General features: G+C 38.2%; 1 protein-coding gene across 4 annotated transcripts in view; it reads left to right on the forward strand.

Annotated features, from left to right (window-relative positions):
- Positions 1–19,301, forward strand: part of NHSL1 (NHS like 1) — a 272,510-nt gene extending 253,209 nt beyond the window's left edge. For all 4 annotated transcript variants that reach the window (XM_027850634.1, XM_027850635.1, XM_027850636.1 and 1 more), the window contains 3 exons: positions 6,576–9,965; positions 10,518–10,638; positions 16,997–19,301. In XM_027850634.1, the coding sequence (XP_027706435.1) occupies positions 6,576–9,965; positions 10,518–10,638; positions 16,997–17,729 (4,244 nt within the window). In that variant the 3' untranslated portion in view covers positions 17,730–19,301. The remainder of the gene's footprint in view (positions 1–6,575; positions 9,966–10,517; positions 10,639–16,996) is intronic.
- Positions 19,302–19,687: the final 386 nt, after the last annotated feature.

The raw sequence follows: 19,687 nt of genomic DNA on the forward strand, positions 1-19,687 counted from the left end.
ATGTCTAAGTTACTTGCCTCCAAAGACATCCAGGAAGTAAATCGCAAGTTGGGAATCCAGCTGAAGTCCTTTGACTCCAAATACAGTGCTTTTCTTCTCAATTGAGGCCAAGTATCCTGTGTATCATACATAGAAATATTAAGGTTGAGATACAGGGAGAATTTTGTTAAGTGTGTGTGGGTGTGTGTGTGTGTGTGTGATCTACAGTTCAGAGTTTACAGGTATGGAATTTGTCACGAATATCTGAGTACATAGCATCGAACTGAGTAACACCATAAATCATTGTTCGGTTCTTCCTTTTGTCCTGTGGGGCCGCTGTGATGGAACAATATTGTTGGTTCATGATGCAGCCTATGTTCCAGTAATTACATTGTGTCCTTTCAATGAAGGAATGGTGTCTGGGTGCCCAGGCTCATTTCTCCTTGGAATCAAGCCTTGTAGGACTGAATGGCAAGCACCAAGTTTAATGTACTAAGGATTATGGATGAAAGTTGCAAAGAAGCAAATTTAGGATTGCTATAAGAAGGAAAAACCCCCAAAATCTTTGTAATAATTAGAACCATCTAAAAGTGGAATGGGCTTTCTCCGCAAGTAGCATGTTCCTGCTCACTGGATGTCTTCAAGCACAAGCTGGAAAGCCATGTATTGGCTAAATTACAGAGGAGATTCTTGTCATGTAAGAGTTGGGTTAGATAGCATGTCATGTTCTGTCCAACTCTGAGATTCTGTGAACAGCTGCTAGGAGGCGTGAGGATTGTCATGCCCCAAAAACATTGAGCTTTACAGTGAAACTGTGGTTGAAGAAGAAGCATTATAACAGCCAGAGGTCAACTAAGACTATAAAAGCTTACTCATTTCCCTTAGAAGAGACATCTGCTCTGTCTAGTTTCTCTCCTGGGGTAAGTAGGCTAACTGGAGAGTTTGACAGTGGGAGTGTGGGAATAGATATCTAGATAATTTTCTTTTTCTAGCAGAGCAAAATTTAGCAATGGCTAAGATAATCAAAAGGTTTCTCATTCCTGTTGGCTTTGGCTATTTATTTCTCTTTATTGGCTTACACTATAGGCACTTAGGTTTTGAAGCTCTGAATTTTAAAGTTTTTCATTTTCAAAAATATCTTTGTTCACATATCCCTTGAATAATCAAGAATAATCTCTAGATGTGAGACAGGTAAGAGAAATGTATAGCAAAATATCTTAGGTAAATAAAGATGTTTAAGACAGTCACTAAGAAAAAATACTTCATTTTAATACCTCCAAACTCATGATCTAAGTGATGTGCTTTCTAAATACCTATTGAGTAGCTGACAGATTTGAGCTTTTTGAATCTGAGTCAAAACCTTAATTTCTCACATGATAGAGTAGGAAGTATATTAAATATCAGAGTATGTGTACAGTATGTTGTAAATCGTGTAAATAAGCTTTTGAAGAGACATCACACTTTTTAAAACTAGGTTATTAACTACTATTTTTTCCCCTGCAAAACATACCTAGAACTGATATTATTTCATCTGTGAATCAATTACCTAGTTTTAAAAAGAAAAAAGGCTAAACAAGAAAGGGGGGAAAAGATGACTTATTTCCATTTAACATCTTTAAAACCATATTAAATTTCAGTTGAACCTTGGTTATCCCATTTAAGATTTTACCTCTTTAGTGTGGTATCAGCTATCTTCCAAGTGTTAGTTGATTAAGGAATTTTAAAAATTACATTATATTTTAATTTTCCTTTTTAAAATTAGAAAAGGCAATGTCGAATAGAGGAGAAAAAACTGGCCTCAAAGCCAGGAAGACCAGGCCCACTTCTGACCCCTTGTGACCCTGGATAAGTCACATAACCTCTGTATGCTATATTTCAGTGGTGTCAAACTCAAAATAGAAACAGGAGCCACTAAAGAATGCATAAGGATCTCTGTGAGCATCATATTGTCTTAGAAAACCACATATTAATATTATCTCCATTTTATTGTTCTTTTTATTTATTTTGTTAAATATTTCCTACTTACATTTTAATCTGGTTCAGGCCACACTCAGCAGTGTTGTGGACTGCACATTTGACACCTCTGCTCTAGGCAATTCTAACACTATATACATTGCAGAGATGGTGCCCACTTGCATGGGTAGAGAGTTTTCTTCACCAGTGAAATCACAGGTCCAATCTTTATCCCTATTAAAAAATTAGAGCCATTTTTTCCCTCCTCCTCGGTACATTTCCTGAATGTAGAGGCAGCTCCAGATCAAAATTCAGGAACATTTTTTTAAATTAATTTATTTTGATTTATCAATAATCACTTCCATATGCTTTTGAGTTTAAAATTTTTCTCCCCCTTCCTCCCCATCACCTTCCCCAGGACGGCACACAATCTGATATAGACTATACATTTACATTCATATTAAACATATTTTCACATTAGTGATGTTGTAAGTAGAAATTAAAACCAATAGGAGAAACCATCAGAAAGAGGAAACAAAACTCAACAGAAGAGAAAAAGAATAACAATTCAGCTTCCATAGTTCTTTCTTTGGGTGTGGATAGCATTTTGCATCACAAGGCCTCTGGAGATGTCTTAGATCCTTGTATTGCTATGAAGAGTTAAGTTTATCAATATTAGTCATCACACAACGTGGCTGTTATTGTGTGCAACGTTCTCTTGGTTCTGCTCACTTCACTCAGCATCAGACCATACAAGTCTTTCCAGGTTTTTCTGAAGTCAGCCTGTTATTTCTTATAGCACAATAGTATTCCATCACATTCATATACCACAACTTGCTCAGCCATTCCCCAATTGATGGGCATCCTCTCAATTTCCAATTCTTTGCCACCACAAAAAGAGCTGCTATGAATATTTTTGTACATGTTGGTCCTTTTCCCATTTGTGTGATCTCTTTGGGATATAGCCCTAGAAGTGCTATTGCTGGGTCAAAGGGTATGCACGTTTTTATAACCCTTTGGGCATAGTTCCCAATTGCTCTCAAAAATGGTTGGATCATTTCACAACTCCACTAACAATGCATTAGTGTTCCAATTTTCCCACATCTTCTCCAACATTTATCATTTTCCTGTTTTGTCATGTTGGCCATTCTGATAGGTGTGATGTGGTACCTCAGAGTTGTTTTGATTTGCATTTCTCTAATCAATAGTGATTTAGAGCATTTTTTCATATGACTACAGATGGCTTTAATTTCTTCATCTGAGAACTGTCTATTCATATCTTTTGACCACTTATCAATTGGGGAATGGCTTGTGTTCTCATAAATTTGACTTAATTCTCTATATATTTTAGAAATGAGGCCTTTATCAGAGAGACTGGTTGTAAAAATTCTTTCCCAATTTTCTACCTTCCTTCTAATCTTAGTTGCATTGGCTTTGTGCAAAAACTTTTCAATTTAATGTAATCAAAATTATCTATTTTGCTTTTCGTAATGTTCTGTATCTCCTGTTTGGTCATGAATTCTTCTGTTCTCCATAGATCTGACAGGTAAACTATTCCTTGCTCTCCCAGTTTGCTTATAGTATCAGCCTTTATATCTAAATCATGTACCCATTTTGACTTTATTTTGGTATATGGTGTGAGATTTTGGTCTATGCCTAGTTTCTGCTATACTCTTTTCCAGTTTTCCCAGCAGTTTTTTTCAAAGAGTGGGTTCTTATCCCAGAAGCTGGGGTCTTTGGGTTTATCAAATAATAGATTACTATAGTCATTGACTACTGTGCCTTGCATATTTAACCTATTCCACTGATCCACCACTCTATTTCTTAGCCAGTACCAAGCAGTTTTGATGATTACTGCTTTATAATACAATTTAACATCTGGAATGGCTAGGCCACCTTCCCCTGCATTTCTTTTCATTAGTTCTCTTGATATTCTGGACCTTTTGTTCTTCCAAATGGATCTTGTTATTATTTTTTCTAACTATAAAATAATTTTTTTGATAGTTTAATTGTATGGCACTGAATAACTAAATTAGCTTAGGTAGAATTGTCATTTTTATTATATTAGCTCGACCTACCCATGAGCAACTGATGTTTTTCCAATTATTTAGTTCTGATTTTATTTGCATGGAAAGTGTTTTGTAATTGTGTTCATAGAGTTCCTGGGTTTGTTTCGGGAGGTAGACTCCTAAATATTTTATAATGTCTACAGTAAGTTTAAATGGAGTTTCTCTTTCTATCTATTGCTGTTGGGCTTTGTTGGTAATACATAGAAATGCCGATGATTTATGTGGGTTTATTTTATAGCCCGCAACTTTGCTAAAGTTGTTTATTATTTCAAGTAGTTTTTTATTTGATTCTCTGGGATTCTCTAAGTACAACATCATGTCATCTGCAAAGAGTGATAGCTTTGTTTCTTCTTTGCCTATCCTATTGCCTTCAATGTCTTTTTCTTCTCTTATTAAAATTCAAGAACATTTGGAGTCATTTATATTATAATTGGCATGAGAGAACTTTTCTAAAGATCTATATAGACTTTCCAAAAATATTTACTCGTATATTTCCTGATTCTCAGATGAGTAGAATATATTCTTGGTATAACAAAATAATTAATCCTGGCACCATCATATCACAAGTATAGTTTTGGTCATATATGTTTATAATTGATTTTACTACTATTTTGAAAAACTAAAGTTGAATTTGGCTTTAGAATTAATGCCTGAAACAATATAGAATATCTTTTACTTCCACTTGTAAATAGTTACTTTCCTATTTCTAAATGCTTTTGAAGGCAAATACCCTATACAGTTTATTGTTGACAATTCAAAGATATCTAAAATGCTGGCAAAAAACCATCTACCCCAAATGTTAATTTTTGGTGGAAATAGGGTATTACTTTGCTTTGATGACTGGAAGTTTAAACATGTGTAGTTTAAAGTTCACACAGTCACTATCATCATCATTTTCCAATTAAGTAGATGATCCCTTTCTCTTTCATTCCCTCTTGCCAAGAATGGGTGACATTTTTCTTGTTTCGACACTGGTGACCATTTCCTAGGAAAGACAAATGATATGTTTTCTGACCATATCTCAGTTCCAATAGGATATATGCATGTTCTTTTCATTCCTCTGGAGAGAACCAAAGATAAAAATTTTTCACAGTATCATGGTAGGAGAAAAGAAACTTAGCACATTGGGTTGGTACTGTGTGCAAGTTTTTTTTTCCCCCATGTAACACCTAGCATACTATTGATACAAACTTCCTATTAACATATTGATATAACCCTTCTATAGCTGGGGAAATTTTTAGGATTTTGAATCCAAGATAGATACAACCTAATGACAGTGGAAATGGAGCAAAGCGGAAGTGATGACAGAAGAGCACTTTGAGCTATTCCAAATCAGAGATGAAAAAATGGATGAATGATTATTTAAGTCATAGCTAATACTATGTCATTTGAATTGACATCATACAAGAGAGTGGTTACTGTTGGTACCAATTCTATAAGATTCTTGCTCAGACAGTAATACAGAATGGAAAGGAACATTTATTTCTTACTGTGGTGAGTTTCTTCCCTATTTATTTTATCTTAGTGATTGCTATGCATTATTTAACTTCTTCGTTTCTCTTTGGCAAAGTTCCTGACTCCCCAAATTTTTTTTAAGTTGCTAGTCTTTCCTTGGAAACTGGAAAGCTTTATGTTTAGCTCTACTTATTCTTACTCCTTCCTCACACTCTCTTTGCTTCCTTCCTTGTTTTTAGTTGTAGAATACATTTATGTTCTGTTTGATGTATAGCTCCAAGAAATAATGACAATTTGAAGAATTTTTCACTGGATCAGAACTTTGCTTGGCAAGATTTCATCTATTCCTATTCCTTATGCCCCACCAGAAGTCACTTCTTTCTGTCCATAGCACAACAGATTGCTATTGAAATTTTGAATGTCACCAACAGATGATTATAGCTTAAGATGGAGAAGAAAATGTTTAAAACACAGATGGGTCTGTAAATCACATTTCTTTTCCTCTGGAATGCCTTTTTACATAAAATATTAGTGGTATTAACACTATTCATGCCAATATGCTTCACAAATGGCATCTAAATAATCAATTATGGCTCAACCACTGACATGTAGTCACTTCTGGGAATGAAGATCACAGACCAAAAGCCACCCTGTCTGTAGCCATGGAGAGAAAAGTAATTTTCTTTGTCTTGGAGGTCTAGAAACAGACCTAAGGTTTTTTTTGTTGTTTTTGTTTTGTTTTGTTTTGTTTTTTGGTTTGGGTTTTTTAAGTCATCTGTGAGATATTTACTGTCTTCATAGAGTTTAAGGGGCTTTAGTTTCTGAGATCTGAACATAGTACTTAGTCTGTCAGAGAATATAAAAATAAAGGAAAAGAGAGACCTAACTGCATGATGAGCTTTTTTACCCTCCTGCAATTGCCAGCAGATACTTGAATTGCTTTAAATGTCAATGGAAGAGGAGAAAAAAATAAAATTAAAAGAAAAAGAGGATATTTTGTTAAATTGCCCAAGAATCAGGGCAAATAGCTTTTGTATTGTATGTGTGTCAGGGGAAAGGTGATGAATCAAATTATCATTTTGTTTTCAGGTAATAACTGTTTTTCTGCTTTATCTCCAGCTACTGGCACTAGCCAGAATGACTTCCGTGGTCACTCAATGTATGTCCCAGACCACTGCTCCACACTAGGAAGGCTTGACAACTATCGATCTGTTGTTCAGCGTTCTGAAACCAGGGATTCCAGTTGTCAGACTGATGAAGTAAAAGTTGTGCCCCCTTCAATGAGAAGAATCAGGGCCCAAAAGGGGCAAGGTATTGCTGCCCAGATGAGCCAGTTCTCCATCTCATCAGGGAACATGTCAGTGATGAGTGATTCTGCAGGCGTTGTTTTTCCTCCACGCCTCCACAATGATGGAGGTTTCCATAGCCTTCCTCGTCCTGGAACAAGGGTGTCCCTTCAGCCACTAGAGACACCACAAGGTGTTGTTAACCCTGCAGAGGACTTGGCTAGTATTCTTTCCTACCAGACAGGTAAGCTGCAAGTTGATGAGGGCCTTGAGCATGTGAGATGTATGTCAAGGCTTGGGATGTTATCAAGGCCCAAATCTGAGGAGTTGAGGCATCATGAAAGTGAAAAAACAAGCCCAGCTTGTGTTGTTTCTCCTTATGCAACCTACTCTACCAGCCTCATAGCAAATGCCACAATTTCTTCATCATCAGAGGTTGTTGCTATTCACACAGTCCAGAATACTGGACAGTTGGACAGCAAAATCACCAGCTCATTATCTTATGCAAAGACAATGAAGTCCAGAGACAATCTTGCCACCAGCAGTGCCATAAAAGATGATCACCAGTCTTCCAGTGGTAACTGGAGTGAGAATAGCTCTACACGACATTCACAGACCAGCAATGTAGCCATGATGACATCCCTCTGTGACTCAGATGTCTCTCTGAACACTCCAGGGAGCAAGGAGAATGGGTCCCAAAATGTTGCCTATAACTGCAGAAACAACTTGAATTTTCTAAGCCATTTCCAGGATAGTGATGGCAAGAGTGAGTCCAGTTATCCAGGTGATAGAGCACATGGTAGCATAGAGTCCTGGGAATATAAAGCCTCATGTAATGAGAGGGCATCCCTACACAAGCCATGTTGTATTACTCCTGGCTACTCTACTCCTGCTAGTAACATGAGCAGCAGTAGTTTAGACCGAGCCTCAGTCAAAGAGGATGCAAGTTCTGTCTACTCAGTAGACCATGATGGCTTCTACACTTCCATGCATATGGACTCTGGACTCAAATCAGGAAATCTGTGCAATAGCAGTGATGGCTTTGGGAATCCCAGGCACAGTGAGATTAATGTTTTTGATGGTAATGCCCAGAAAAACCCAAGTGACCGGTCACAACACTGTGATAAATCTCTGCCACGAAACATTTCCTTAAAGAAAGCGAAGAAACCTCCCCTTCCACCTTTCAGAACAGACTCCCTTCGAAGGTCCCCCAAGAAAAAAACCCAGCCCAATGGGCAGGTGCTCAATGAGACTTTGATTGCTACCCTCCAACATTCTCTGCAATTAAATCTGCAGCGTAAAGATAGTAGCTCCCCTTCCCAGAGCCCCTGTAGCGATTACGAGGAACCGTGGCTCCTCCGTTCCCGTAGCCAGAGCACAGTCAGCACAAGCAGCAGCATGGTATCAGCCACAGCACCAAATGTGTACTCCCTCTGTGCAGTCACACCGTCTCAGAGTGACACGAGCAGTGTCAAGTCAGAGTATGGCGATCCTTGGGGTTATTACATTGACTGCACAGGCATGCAGGAAAATCCGGGGAAACCCAGTGGAACATGTCCACCTAATGCTGTTGTCCCTTTGGGTGATTTTTCCACCAGCCATCTCCAGGATGGATCCAGAGCACCAGGTATTCCACAGGTGTCTAGTGGACTGGCCAAACCAAAGAACATGTCCCCAGAGAAGTCTCACAGGGTCACTTCCCCATCTAGCGGCTATTCCAGTCAGTCGAATACCCCTACTGCGCTTACCCCCGTGCCTGTGTTTTTAAAATCCATCTCGCCAGGAAACGGAAAATCAAAGTTGAAGCCCAAAGTGCCTGAAAGAAAATCCTCTCTGATATCTTCAGTATCCATATCTTCATCTTCAACTTCTCTTTCTTCTAATACTTCAACTGAAGGCAGTGTGAATATGAAGAAGTTAGATTCGGCCATCGGCACACCTTCCATCCCTCCTCTTTCCCCAACATCTGTACATGCTCTTGATCACTCCCCTCTTCCTCTTCCTCCTCCTCCTTTAGCAGATACCTTGGAGCCATCTACTGTACAACACTCCCCTCTTTTCCCTCCTCCACCCCCAGAAGCCCTTGCTTCTTCCTTCCTTCCAGCTGATACATGCTTTCCTCTTCCCCCCACATCCTTGAGTGTGCCAGATTCACCTGCTTCCTGGCCTCCACCTCCTCCTTCATCTCTCTTTCCCTCTTCAGTTCCTCCACCTGCTCCACCTCTTGACCCCAAGTTGATGAAAGAAACTTGGCCTTCTTTAAAAAAGTGTAGCCAGCAAGATTCTTCTTGTGCTGTCTTTAAACAGCCTCTCACCAAGGAAGAAACCACTAAACCACCAATACCCCTAATAACCACTAAAGCATTACAGATGGTACGGTTGAGGCCTGTGAAAAAGCCCCCAGGAACATCAGGAGCACAGCCAGGCAAACCAGCTTCTGAAACAGAATCTCAGGAAAATAATTCTGTGGTTCCACAGGGACCTTTAAAACCATCTTCTGCCTTGAAACACAGAGAGAGCATCAATGGAGCGGACAGCAGCAAAGACCAGAATGTCCCTTTTAAAAACACGCTTGCAGCTCCTGCAAAGGGCTCATGTTGGGGTCAGCACAGCAGGGCAGCTGAGCTTGTCACCCTTCAAAGACATGGAGATGCGGCTCATGCCGTACCATGTTCTGGAGCGTCCTTTGCAGGAACAAATGCTGAGGAAGGAGTGCAGACTTCTGGGCAGGATGAGGAATCTCCTGGCCCCAGGACTGCATTGCTCCAGGAGCAGCCCAGCTCTCCAAAAGAGACACATGGCTCCTCACCCAGTAGGAAACCACCTCCTATTTCAAAGAAACCCAAACTGTTCCTTGTCGTGCCACCTCCGCACATAGATTTCACAGCAGAGAAAACAACCAACATGAATGAAAGTGTCAGCAGCCCAGCCAGGGGAGAGGTAGTTGATATGAATGGCAAAGAGGCAAAAGAGGGTTCTGCAGGAGGACCTGGTTCTGCTGAGACAGACTTTGAGAGCTTGGTGCCAGAGGGAGGAGCTGCGGGATCCACCTTCCTTGCAGCAGTGGAAGCGGATGTCTATATGGTACAGCCTGGTGCATCACCAGCTCAAGGAGCTCCTAAGCAGGAGGAGCCAAGCACTTCAGATGAAGGCAGCAGAATAGAGAGCAGTGAAGATCGTGGTGGTAACGTGGGCAGTCCCCTCTCTCGAGACGATGGAAACAGTAAGTCTTGTTTCTTTTTGTTCTTCTCTTTGCCAATGTGGAGTTGAACTCAACTGAGTTTGGGACTTTTAGACCTAGGACTGAGGGACGTGAGATTACATTGAAATATTCAATATAGTGTCTAGGTGAGTTCCTACAGTGCCCTGAAGAGGCATCTAATTTTTTTTTTTTTTTGAAAAAAATTAGATTAAAAACAACCTCAATCAAAGCGATTAAGTAGGGAATAGGAGGCTACATAAAGCATTTTTGTGTTTTATCTAAATAATAGTTATAAAATTAAAAAAAATATATTTAAATGAGGCATTAGAGTTCTGTGGAGTTTTATATCATTCAACAGAAAAAAGCATGGGAATTAATGCCTGTCATGCTATCTCCTCAACTGGCCCACCTCACCATTTTTCCTCTGTTCTTAGTGAAAATCATGCTGTAAACCACAGTGCCTGTACTCCTGTGGGTTTTGCATTTTTTGAGTAGCAATGAAAATTATTTCCTTAAAGACTGAAATTCCAAATCATTTCTATGTTAAATATGTGCATTCTTTCTCCTCTGTAGGTGGGGTGTTTGAGGCTGACATGGTGTGTACCTCCCCTTGCCTTAAGGAAGATGGGGGTGATGAGGTGACAACCCCAAGTAGACCCAGGACAACAGAAGATCTTTTTGCAGCTATCCACAGGTACCTAAAAACTGTTTCCTTTTAAGTGCTTGTGACAGCTCCCAAAAATGTCCCAGCTTATTCTTAGGAAAAAAAATTGAAATCCATGAATCCTGCTTAGATTTCTGACTAATGTATCTCCTCTATTACTGGTAAATCAAGAAAATAAGATTATGTTTTATTTCTTGTGATCCAAAAAACAAAGTTTGCTTTGGTAATCTAATTTATCTATAAATTGTATGATCTAAAATTTTATTTTGAGATTCTCTCTTCAATGTATTTTGTGATTCTTTGCCTAACTTCACTGTTGATTTTGTCTGTGTCTCTATTTCCATTTCCTTCTTTCCCTCCAACTCCTTTACTCTTTGCTGCTTTTATGGTGCAGTTTGGGACAGAGATTCAACACATGCCTCCTGGCAAGCATGACATACACTGGCAAGTAACACCAACTGTCAGTCATATGACAAAATATATGACAAGAGCTGGATTATAGATTCTCATAATCCAGTTGAGGATGAGATGTGGAATGAGTGTCTTGTTGCCCTGTGGTTTGAATGAACTTAGTATTCTGGTATATTATTTATTTCCCATCTACAGCTTACAATTCTTTAATTTTAGTTTTGTGCAAAAATCAATTTTTTTCAGGTAACTTGCAGATATCAACAAAAGCAGACGTCTTTTAAACAGAAAGAAAACATAGTTTGTTAAAAGTGGATTTTGAGGTGTACTGATAGTGCCATCTACTGGACTCAGAGAGGTTTTTTTTTTTGATAATATGGGATTTTTTTTAAAAAGTGCTTCAATTTTTGCATGCATTTTGCATACACTTTTTTTTTCCTGCCTCAGTCTTTTTTATTGTAGGTTGGACAGTTTTAAACCCCACACCCCCAGGGTCATTGCATATAGTTTTTGAAGTAAATACAAGTTAGACTTGAAATTTTATTCAATATATTATTTTTCTTGCCTCTTAAGGACCTTATATATATCATAGGATTTTAGTAACCCCACATGAATTACCTTATTATGCCTGAGAACAAGGAATTTATATCAAATAGATGTATTCAGTTTTCTGTGTGTAAAATAACATTACATGAACTATCTCTTGCTCAAAAGACTATTGCATGGGATAAAAGGTACTATTCTGCCTACATTCAAGATTCATTATATAATATAAACACATTCCAGTTTTGGAGAACACCAAAATAATATTCTGTATACATTAAAGCTAGTGAATAAAACTGTTTTAAAAAATCATGGTAAGAGATTACAATCCAAACGTAGACCTTCTACCTATTCAACCATTAACAACAAATTCTAGTCAGTACTAAAATTATCTCTTCAACATTTCATTCCTCTTCTTTTTAATTACCAAACTCCAATACCAGGGAAACTGGAAAGAAGCATGCTCTTGAATCTAAAACCAATGGCACTAATAACCAGCCCACAAGCTTGTAAAGAACATTGGATCCAGAGTTAAGAGGCTATAATTTGACCTGTTAATTTGGATTTTTTTTTCCCTAGTACAAATTGCTTGGACTCAGTGGGGAAACCTGACCTTTAATGTCATGTTAAATAGTTACTTTTCCTAAAAAGCTGGCATAAGTCTCTGGCATGTTTTCCTGTTGCAGACCGAAGTTAAAATTCCAGCACTTGCTACCAATATGACCTCAGACAAATCACGTCATCATCCTGGGTCTCAGTTTGCTCATCTGTGAAGAGAGGAAATTGGACTAGATGACCTAAAAAGTCTATTCTAGTTCTAATCTGTGATCCTATCAATTGTTTTCTTGGCCCTAAGTAAACACCAAAATAGAATCTTTCTCTTCCTAATGATACACTCATGTATGAAGATGTGAAAACAAGCATTTGATGTCCTGCATAAATGTTGTTGATGCCTAAATAAAAGACCAAATATATCCTTAGTGTAGTTTGTGATTAAAAAAAATCAAATATGTGTTTTGTCAGCTTCATGAGTAGCATATCCATGTTGTAATTTATCAGCAGGACCAATAAGAATTCGTCTAAATGATGTGGATATAATAGTTAATATTTTTGAAACAGAACCCAGACTCCATATTAAAAGGAAAGAAAGAAGGAAAGAAAGATTGATTCTCTGAGCTCACAGACTTCAGATAGCAATTTCATAATGCATATCAACCAAGTTTAGATTTAAAGCCAGATGGAAAATAGAGCACCCAAGGAGGTGTGAATTCTTCACATTTATTGAAGCAAATAATTTCTAAGCCAATATTAGCTGCTTAAGTAGGCTTTTAAAGCCATTTTGTTTTTTAAAGACCACATATACAATGTTAATCTTTTTGTTGAGTTTGAATGGTTAGACATTGGCTATTCTAATATTGCATTACATTTTTAGCCTTTAAAAATTGATGCAATATTAATGTCTAGGCAGTAAGCAATCTCTGCTATTAGAAGTAAAGCATTATATTAGGAAAAAACCTAAGTCCTTTTAGCCCACATTTGTATAAGGTTTTACAATTTACAAAATGCTTTTTTCAGAACTATGTAAAGTAGCTTGTGCACACATCATATCTATTTTATGGATAAGGAAACTGAGGCTCTAAGAGTTGTGATCTCATGCCAAGGTCAAGACTCAAACCCAAATCTTTGTATTTCAACTCCAGTGTGTTTCCAACTATACCATTAATCTAAATCAGTGATTAAAAACAAAAACCAAAAGTAGATATAGCTGTGCTTTATTTTATGACATTATGTAATCTGAACAGAGAATTTAGTCCAGTCTTGCTGACTATTAACTGACTGAACAATTTTAAGGAAAGGGTTAAGGAAAGTTGGCACTCCTGCCAACAGTGAAATGCTGTAACTAGATCCCATATTGAAATAGTTTGTATTTTAAAAACTGTTTGAGTAAAGAAAATTGAAATATGATCTTTCTTAAAATAGAGTTCTCTACAATAAAAATAGCAAGGTATTTTTTGAAATACATATATTAATTGTGCTTATAAATACCAGTGAGTGGCATATCCTAAGTAAACATTTGTTGATTGACAGATTAGATTTTGCTGGATACTTGTTTGATACAAGTTAGGTACATTGGACAGGACAGAAAAGCCTCTAGAAAGTGAGATCTTTGATTTTCAAACTAATTTAGTCTGCATACCCACTTAACATTTATAGAAAATAACAAATCGACACCAGAATAAAGCAAAGGACAATGACGCTACTTTGAGGAGACCATGGAGAAAGCATGTGTTAGTAGGTAGTTTAGTTATTAATTCATGGAAAGATGTTGCCCTATAATCCTAATGATCGAAGGCAGGGGTTCTTAACCTTGTTTTGTGTCTTTGGCAGTCTGATAAAGCCTTAGACTTTTTCTTAGAATAATGTGCATAAAGTAAAATACATAGGATTACAAAAGAAACTAATCATATTAAAATATGGTTATAAAATATTTATTAAGAACAAATTTGCATACCCCAGGTTAATTGTCTTAAATAAGGCATTGATCTGGGGCAGGAGGCAAGTCTTAAGCTTGGTTCAGGGTTCAATAATGGTCTTTGGATCACCTTGTAGATTCTTTGTAGACCATTAGTGAACCCTGAACGAAACCTAACACTCCCCTGAATCAGTGCTTTATTCATTACAATTAAATGAACCTTAGTGTTAGTTTCTGCAGTTCCAAATGGTGACATGTCAGTCCATTCTTGGTGACACTCCCATGCCTGGGCACTATTCAGCCAGTCTTTTAATTGCTACCCCACTGGTCAAGTCACTTTAAAAGATGTTTTATCGAAGTTCTTTTTTTATATCACTCTCATTTCCCAATGACTAAATCTCTCTCTCTCCCCCAATAAAACCTTCCATTGTGACAAATTAGTACAATTAAGCAAAACCATTGAACACTTAATGTAATCAGAGAAATGTCAAAAAGTGTAAACCTCATTACATACCTGTAGTCTACCACCAGTCTACTAAGAGGTAGGCAACATACTTCATCATCAGTCTCCTTAAATCATAATAAACCAGTGGCATCGATCAGAGTTCTGAAGCTTTTCAATGTACTTTAGATTATCACCGGGCTACTTTTCCTCTCCCTATTTTCTAGCTCTTTGGCTGGTAACAATGTTAGAGAGAATATTATATAAGCACCAAATCCCTGTAGCTAGCAATGAATTCTACACACCTCCTTTCTGTTCCACAGAGCCTGCAGCAGCAAAACATCTGTCTTTCCTAGTTTGGGAATTTTAGGGTTTAAAGGACCTTCTTGATCATCTGGTTAAGTTCCCTGCCTGATGCTGTATTTCAAACTTGCATTTGGATTACATTACAACTATCCTTGATTTACACAGTCAGTATGTTACTAAAACATGTTACAACTTTTTTTTAAATTGGATCCTGTTTTAAGGCACTGGAAACACAGAGGAGCTAGTAACTTAGAGGAATAGCATAGTAAATCCTTTTATATTCCCTACTACCTCGATTTATCTGTTTTGTAAATCTGTATTTAAAAAAAAATTCAGTCACACAGTACCTAAAATTGTTAATTGCTTCTTGGTGAAAACACAATATCAAGCAATATGACATGACACAGGTCAGTTATTTTTTAAACATTATAGAGTGAGTTTGGTAATAATGTACTATAATAATGGAAGGATGAAACCAGGTTGGTTGGAACAGCCTTATAAGGGATTTAACAATATTAGGTTTGCTTAAACTGAGACACAAATATACTTGGCTTTAATTATGCATTGGATTGTTGAAATGATATTTAAGGAAGAATGGCAAAAAGGCAGCTAATAGTCTCTCTCCACCAGTAGAAATAGAAATCATGTCCATATAAATAACCAAGGTCAAAGAGAAAACCCAAACAAGATTATGCACAAATTAACCAGTTTTAATGAACTAGCTTTGAAATGAATGCCTCTGGTCCACACCTCTACCTGTATGCCCCTTAAATCTCTAGTACCCTATCCACTCCAGGGTAGTTAAGGTTTCTTAGGTTAGGTGTTGAATTCTGCTATGGTCCTATAATTTCACATCTCTGGTCCTAAGAACTGGCTTCCTAGAGATGTAGGTTTGGTTCTAGAAATTCAGGAAGTCTAATTCAGTTTTTGTTAGTCAGTAAACATTTATTAAGTTCTTACTGTGTGCTAGGCATTGTGCTCTGTATTGGGGATACAAAGAAAGGTAAAACACAATCTCTTTTCTCAAGGAGGTCACAGTCTATTAAGGAAGACAACACCCAAACAACTACGTGCAAAGAAGCTATGTAAGGGATAGATGGGAAATAATCATCAAAGGGAAAGCACTAGAAGTAAAGGTAAATCAAGAAGGCTTCGGGACTTGGAGGAAGCCAGAGAAGCCAGGAGGCAGAGATAGAGGGCATTCCTAGCATAGGGGACGGCTAGTGAAAATGACTGGAGCTTAGAGATGGTGCATTTTATTCAAGGAACAGCAAGGCCTGTGTCACTGGATCACAGAGTATATGAGGAGGAGGCATAAAGGCTGGGGCAAGGGACTAGCTTATAAAGAACTTTGAATCCTGAACAGAGGATTTTCTATTTGATCCTGGAGGAGATAGGGAGCCACTGGGGTTTTTTGAATAGGGAGTGAGGTAACATGGTCAGACCTCCACAATAGGAAGATCACTTTCATCTCTGAGCAGAGGATGGACTGGAATGGGGAGCGACTTGTGGCAGGCGGGTCCACCAGCAGGTGTTGTGACTAACGTGTACCTTCATAAGCAGAGCTGCTTTACCAGGAGCCCCTACTGTGGTAGGGAAGGTAATTCAGGACTAGATTACATACCAGGCCTGTCCTGTCCTGGGAACCAAACTGGAAAAGAACTGCAGGAGGAAAGAATTGATATAATGTAAAGGCATGAGGTGACTTGCATTGTATTACTGTGAGGTTCGATTGTCTAATAAATTCTATAAGGAAGTTATTTAGTGCAAAAAACCTGGAATTGTAGTCAGTGTCTGAATCCCAACATCGCTACTTGCTAACTGTTAGCCTGGGCAAATCAACTTAATCTCACTCAACCTCAATGTTCTCATCTGTAAGAAAGGGATAATAATACTTATCACCTACCTCACAGGATTGTGGTAAGGATCAGTTGAGATAATGCAGGGTGTCCCAAAAGTCTTATTGCAGTTTTTTAAAAAACTGGGACACCCTGTATATTTAAAACACTTTGTAAACCAGAAAATTTTGTAAACCATGAAACCATTATATATATATGTATTCATATGTACATATATGTCTGCTATTATTATTATCAAAAAAAAGAACTCAGATGACAGCTTGAGTCTTCAGTGATTGAGAGTGTGTTGTTATTGATTACTTCCTTGTGGACCCATGTAGAATAACTTATTTTAAAACATTTGTTCTTACATTTCAGATCTAAACGGAAAGTCCTTGGCCGGAAGGATTCCGATGATGATCATTCCCGAAACCATTCTCCATCACCCCCAGTAACACCCACTGGTGCTGCCCCCAGCCTGGCTTCCCTTAAACAAGCAGGATCGATACAGAGAAGTATTCGTAAGAGTAGTACCAGCAGTGATAACTTCAAAGCTCTGCTGCTGAAAAAGGGGAGCCGGACAGATGCCAGCTCTCGAATGTCAGCAGCTGAGATGCTGAAGAATACAGACCCAAGGTTTCAAAGATCCAGGTCAGAGCCCTCACCAGACACCCCTGACAGCCCTTCAAGCTGCTCTCCAAACAAGAACAGGAGGGCCCAGGAGGAGTGGGCCAAGAATGAAGGCCTGATGCCAAGGAGTCTGTCCTTCTCTGGCACTAGGTATGGCCGGAGTCGGACACCACCTTCTGCAGCAAGCAGCAGGTATAGCATGAGGAACCGAATTCAAAGCAGCCCCATGACTGTCATTTCTGAGGGAGAAGGAGAAGCAATGGAATCCACAGAGAACAGAATCCATCGGACTTCAGGAGTTGGGAGGGAGAAAGAAACGGATGGATTTACCGGGAATGAAATGGACTCTAGTGAACTTCCCCATTCTGAAGAGCATGGCTCCAAGGGGGCCCAGGCTCCTAACCATTTAGATGCAAAGGATAAGGCAGTTAGTCAGGCTTTATCAGGACAGTGTAGAAGTTCTTTAAGGGAAGAGAGTTAGGCATCAAGGATGAATGTACTTTCCATCTTAGTATTCCATATGATATGCACAGGGAATGAGGTATGGGTACCAGGAGTAATCCCAGATTGGTACCATTCACTTTGCTGAGTGTTGATTTCACTTTGCTGAGTGTTGATTACACTCTGTGTTTGTGCTGCATGCCAGATCATTGCTGGCTCTACATGGTAGAGGAAGGTCATATAGGGCTTACATGGTATCTGTACCCTCTGGATTAAAAGCAATTACAACCTTAACTTCTGAAAGTCCTTTCTGGGGAAAACTTTTCCTAGATCCTGGGGACATAAGGGTATATGTGCATTTGGGGAGACTTTTTTTTTAATGGGTAAGAAAGTATAGGAGCAAAGAGGTCAACCTAGGTAAACTGGAAGCTTCTGGGACACAAGATGGTTGTTGCTTTGTGATATATTTATCAAATTTAGTGAGTTCCATAAGCAGGAAAGGGTCCACAGCTGGTGAGAGGTGGTGGCATTGCTAATTCTGGAACCAAACCATATGAATATATATGCATGTGTGCTTTTGAGTTTAAGCGTGTCATGGTTAATCCAGAGAAGCTGGGAGAGGGCTGCAGTCATTGGTTCAGGTACTTTTTTCTGGGGAAAAAAAAAAGATTTTTTTTTTTTGTAAAAATGACAAAAGTGTGTGAAAATGGCACCACTAAATCTTGGTGTCTGCTGCTATGCAGCCACCTACTCACATAGCCTTCAGTCTGATTTTTAGAAGGGATGTGTATGTTTTTGAATGAATTTCCTCCTTGAACCTTGGAGAAAACTGAAATGACTTATTGTAGATAAGCAAAAATACTTTAGTGGTAATAAAAGAGGAATCAGAGTAAGTGACATACTACTAGAGTTGGAATTTTCTGTTTATAAATACAATTATTTCCAAAATTAAATTTGAAAGCTTGCACTACAAAACTGTGGGTGGAGATTTTCCTTTTAAAATTCTGTTTTTGCCAGAATTCAGTTTCTGTTTGGCAGTTTCTCATCACTTGAAAAGTCAATATTTGGTAACTTTTGGTCATACCAAAGAAGAAGTTATGGCTGTTTCTTTCTAAGCTGCCTGCAGTATTCTTTAAAAATTTTTCATAATATAGAAGGGTCTATCTTAATTGTCTTGTATGTTAAAAAATGATACTTGGAAGAAAACACTGAGTAGTTCTTCTTAGCAAAGAAAAAGTGGCTGAAAATGGCATGTTGAACTGAACTTGAGTCATACTAGGAAGTTTTTAAATTGAAAAACAAAAGACTTTATATTAATTGGCTTGTGCAGTTTTTATATTGCCTGTAAATAACTGAGATTGTTAATTACATTTTTAATCTTCCCCAACTTAGGACTTAACCATTTTTAGTATGTGAGGGGAAAAAGTGTGTAGATTTATTTATTTTAGGGAAATATGCTTGTGACCCCTACCTCTTCCATCCTCCCTGTCCTTTGAACACCTTTGTTAGTCATGTAAATTCAGGACCTTCACTAATGCCTTCTTTAGCAGAGGGATCCAAGAAGACTATGCTGTGATACTTAGCTCAAATAAAACGAGGCAGCCAATTGTTATCTTGTCTCTCATATGAAGGTATCTTCCTAGATCTGCACTAATTTTTTTTTTTCATCTCTCTATCCAACATCTCTACCCTAGGCACTTCATAGTCATACCAGGAAACATGATGTATCTTTGAGAACAGCCTGAAAGATGTGTCAAGGCTCCTTCTATCTGTTGTAGAATTGTTTTATTTCAAGCTGGGAAGCCATCAGGACCTGATATTATTCAACAGTAGAAGCGCTTTATGATGTTTCTGCATAAGGCATAAGGGTCCTACAGAATTCTTAGAGGGTAGTAGCAATTCCTGTGTATGATAAAATTTATGCAATCTTCTGTAAGATCAGAAATGTTTGAATATTGAAACCCACTACTCAACAAATAAGTTACCTACTTTGAAGGT

This window comes from Vombatus ursinus, unplaced genomic scaffold, assembly GCF_900497805.2.
Source record: "Vombatus ursinus unplaced genomic scaffold, bare-nosed wombat genome assembly UNPS02009132.1, whole genome shotgun sequence".
Taxonomy (NCBI): Eukaryota; Metazoa; Chordata; class Mammalia; order Diprotodontia; family Vombatidae; genus Vombatus; species Vombatus ursinus.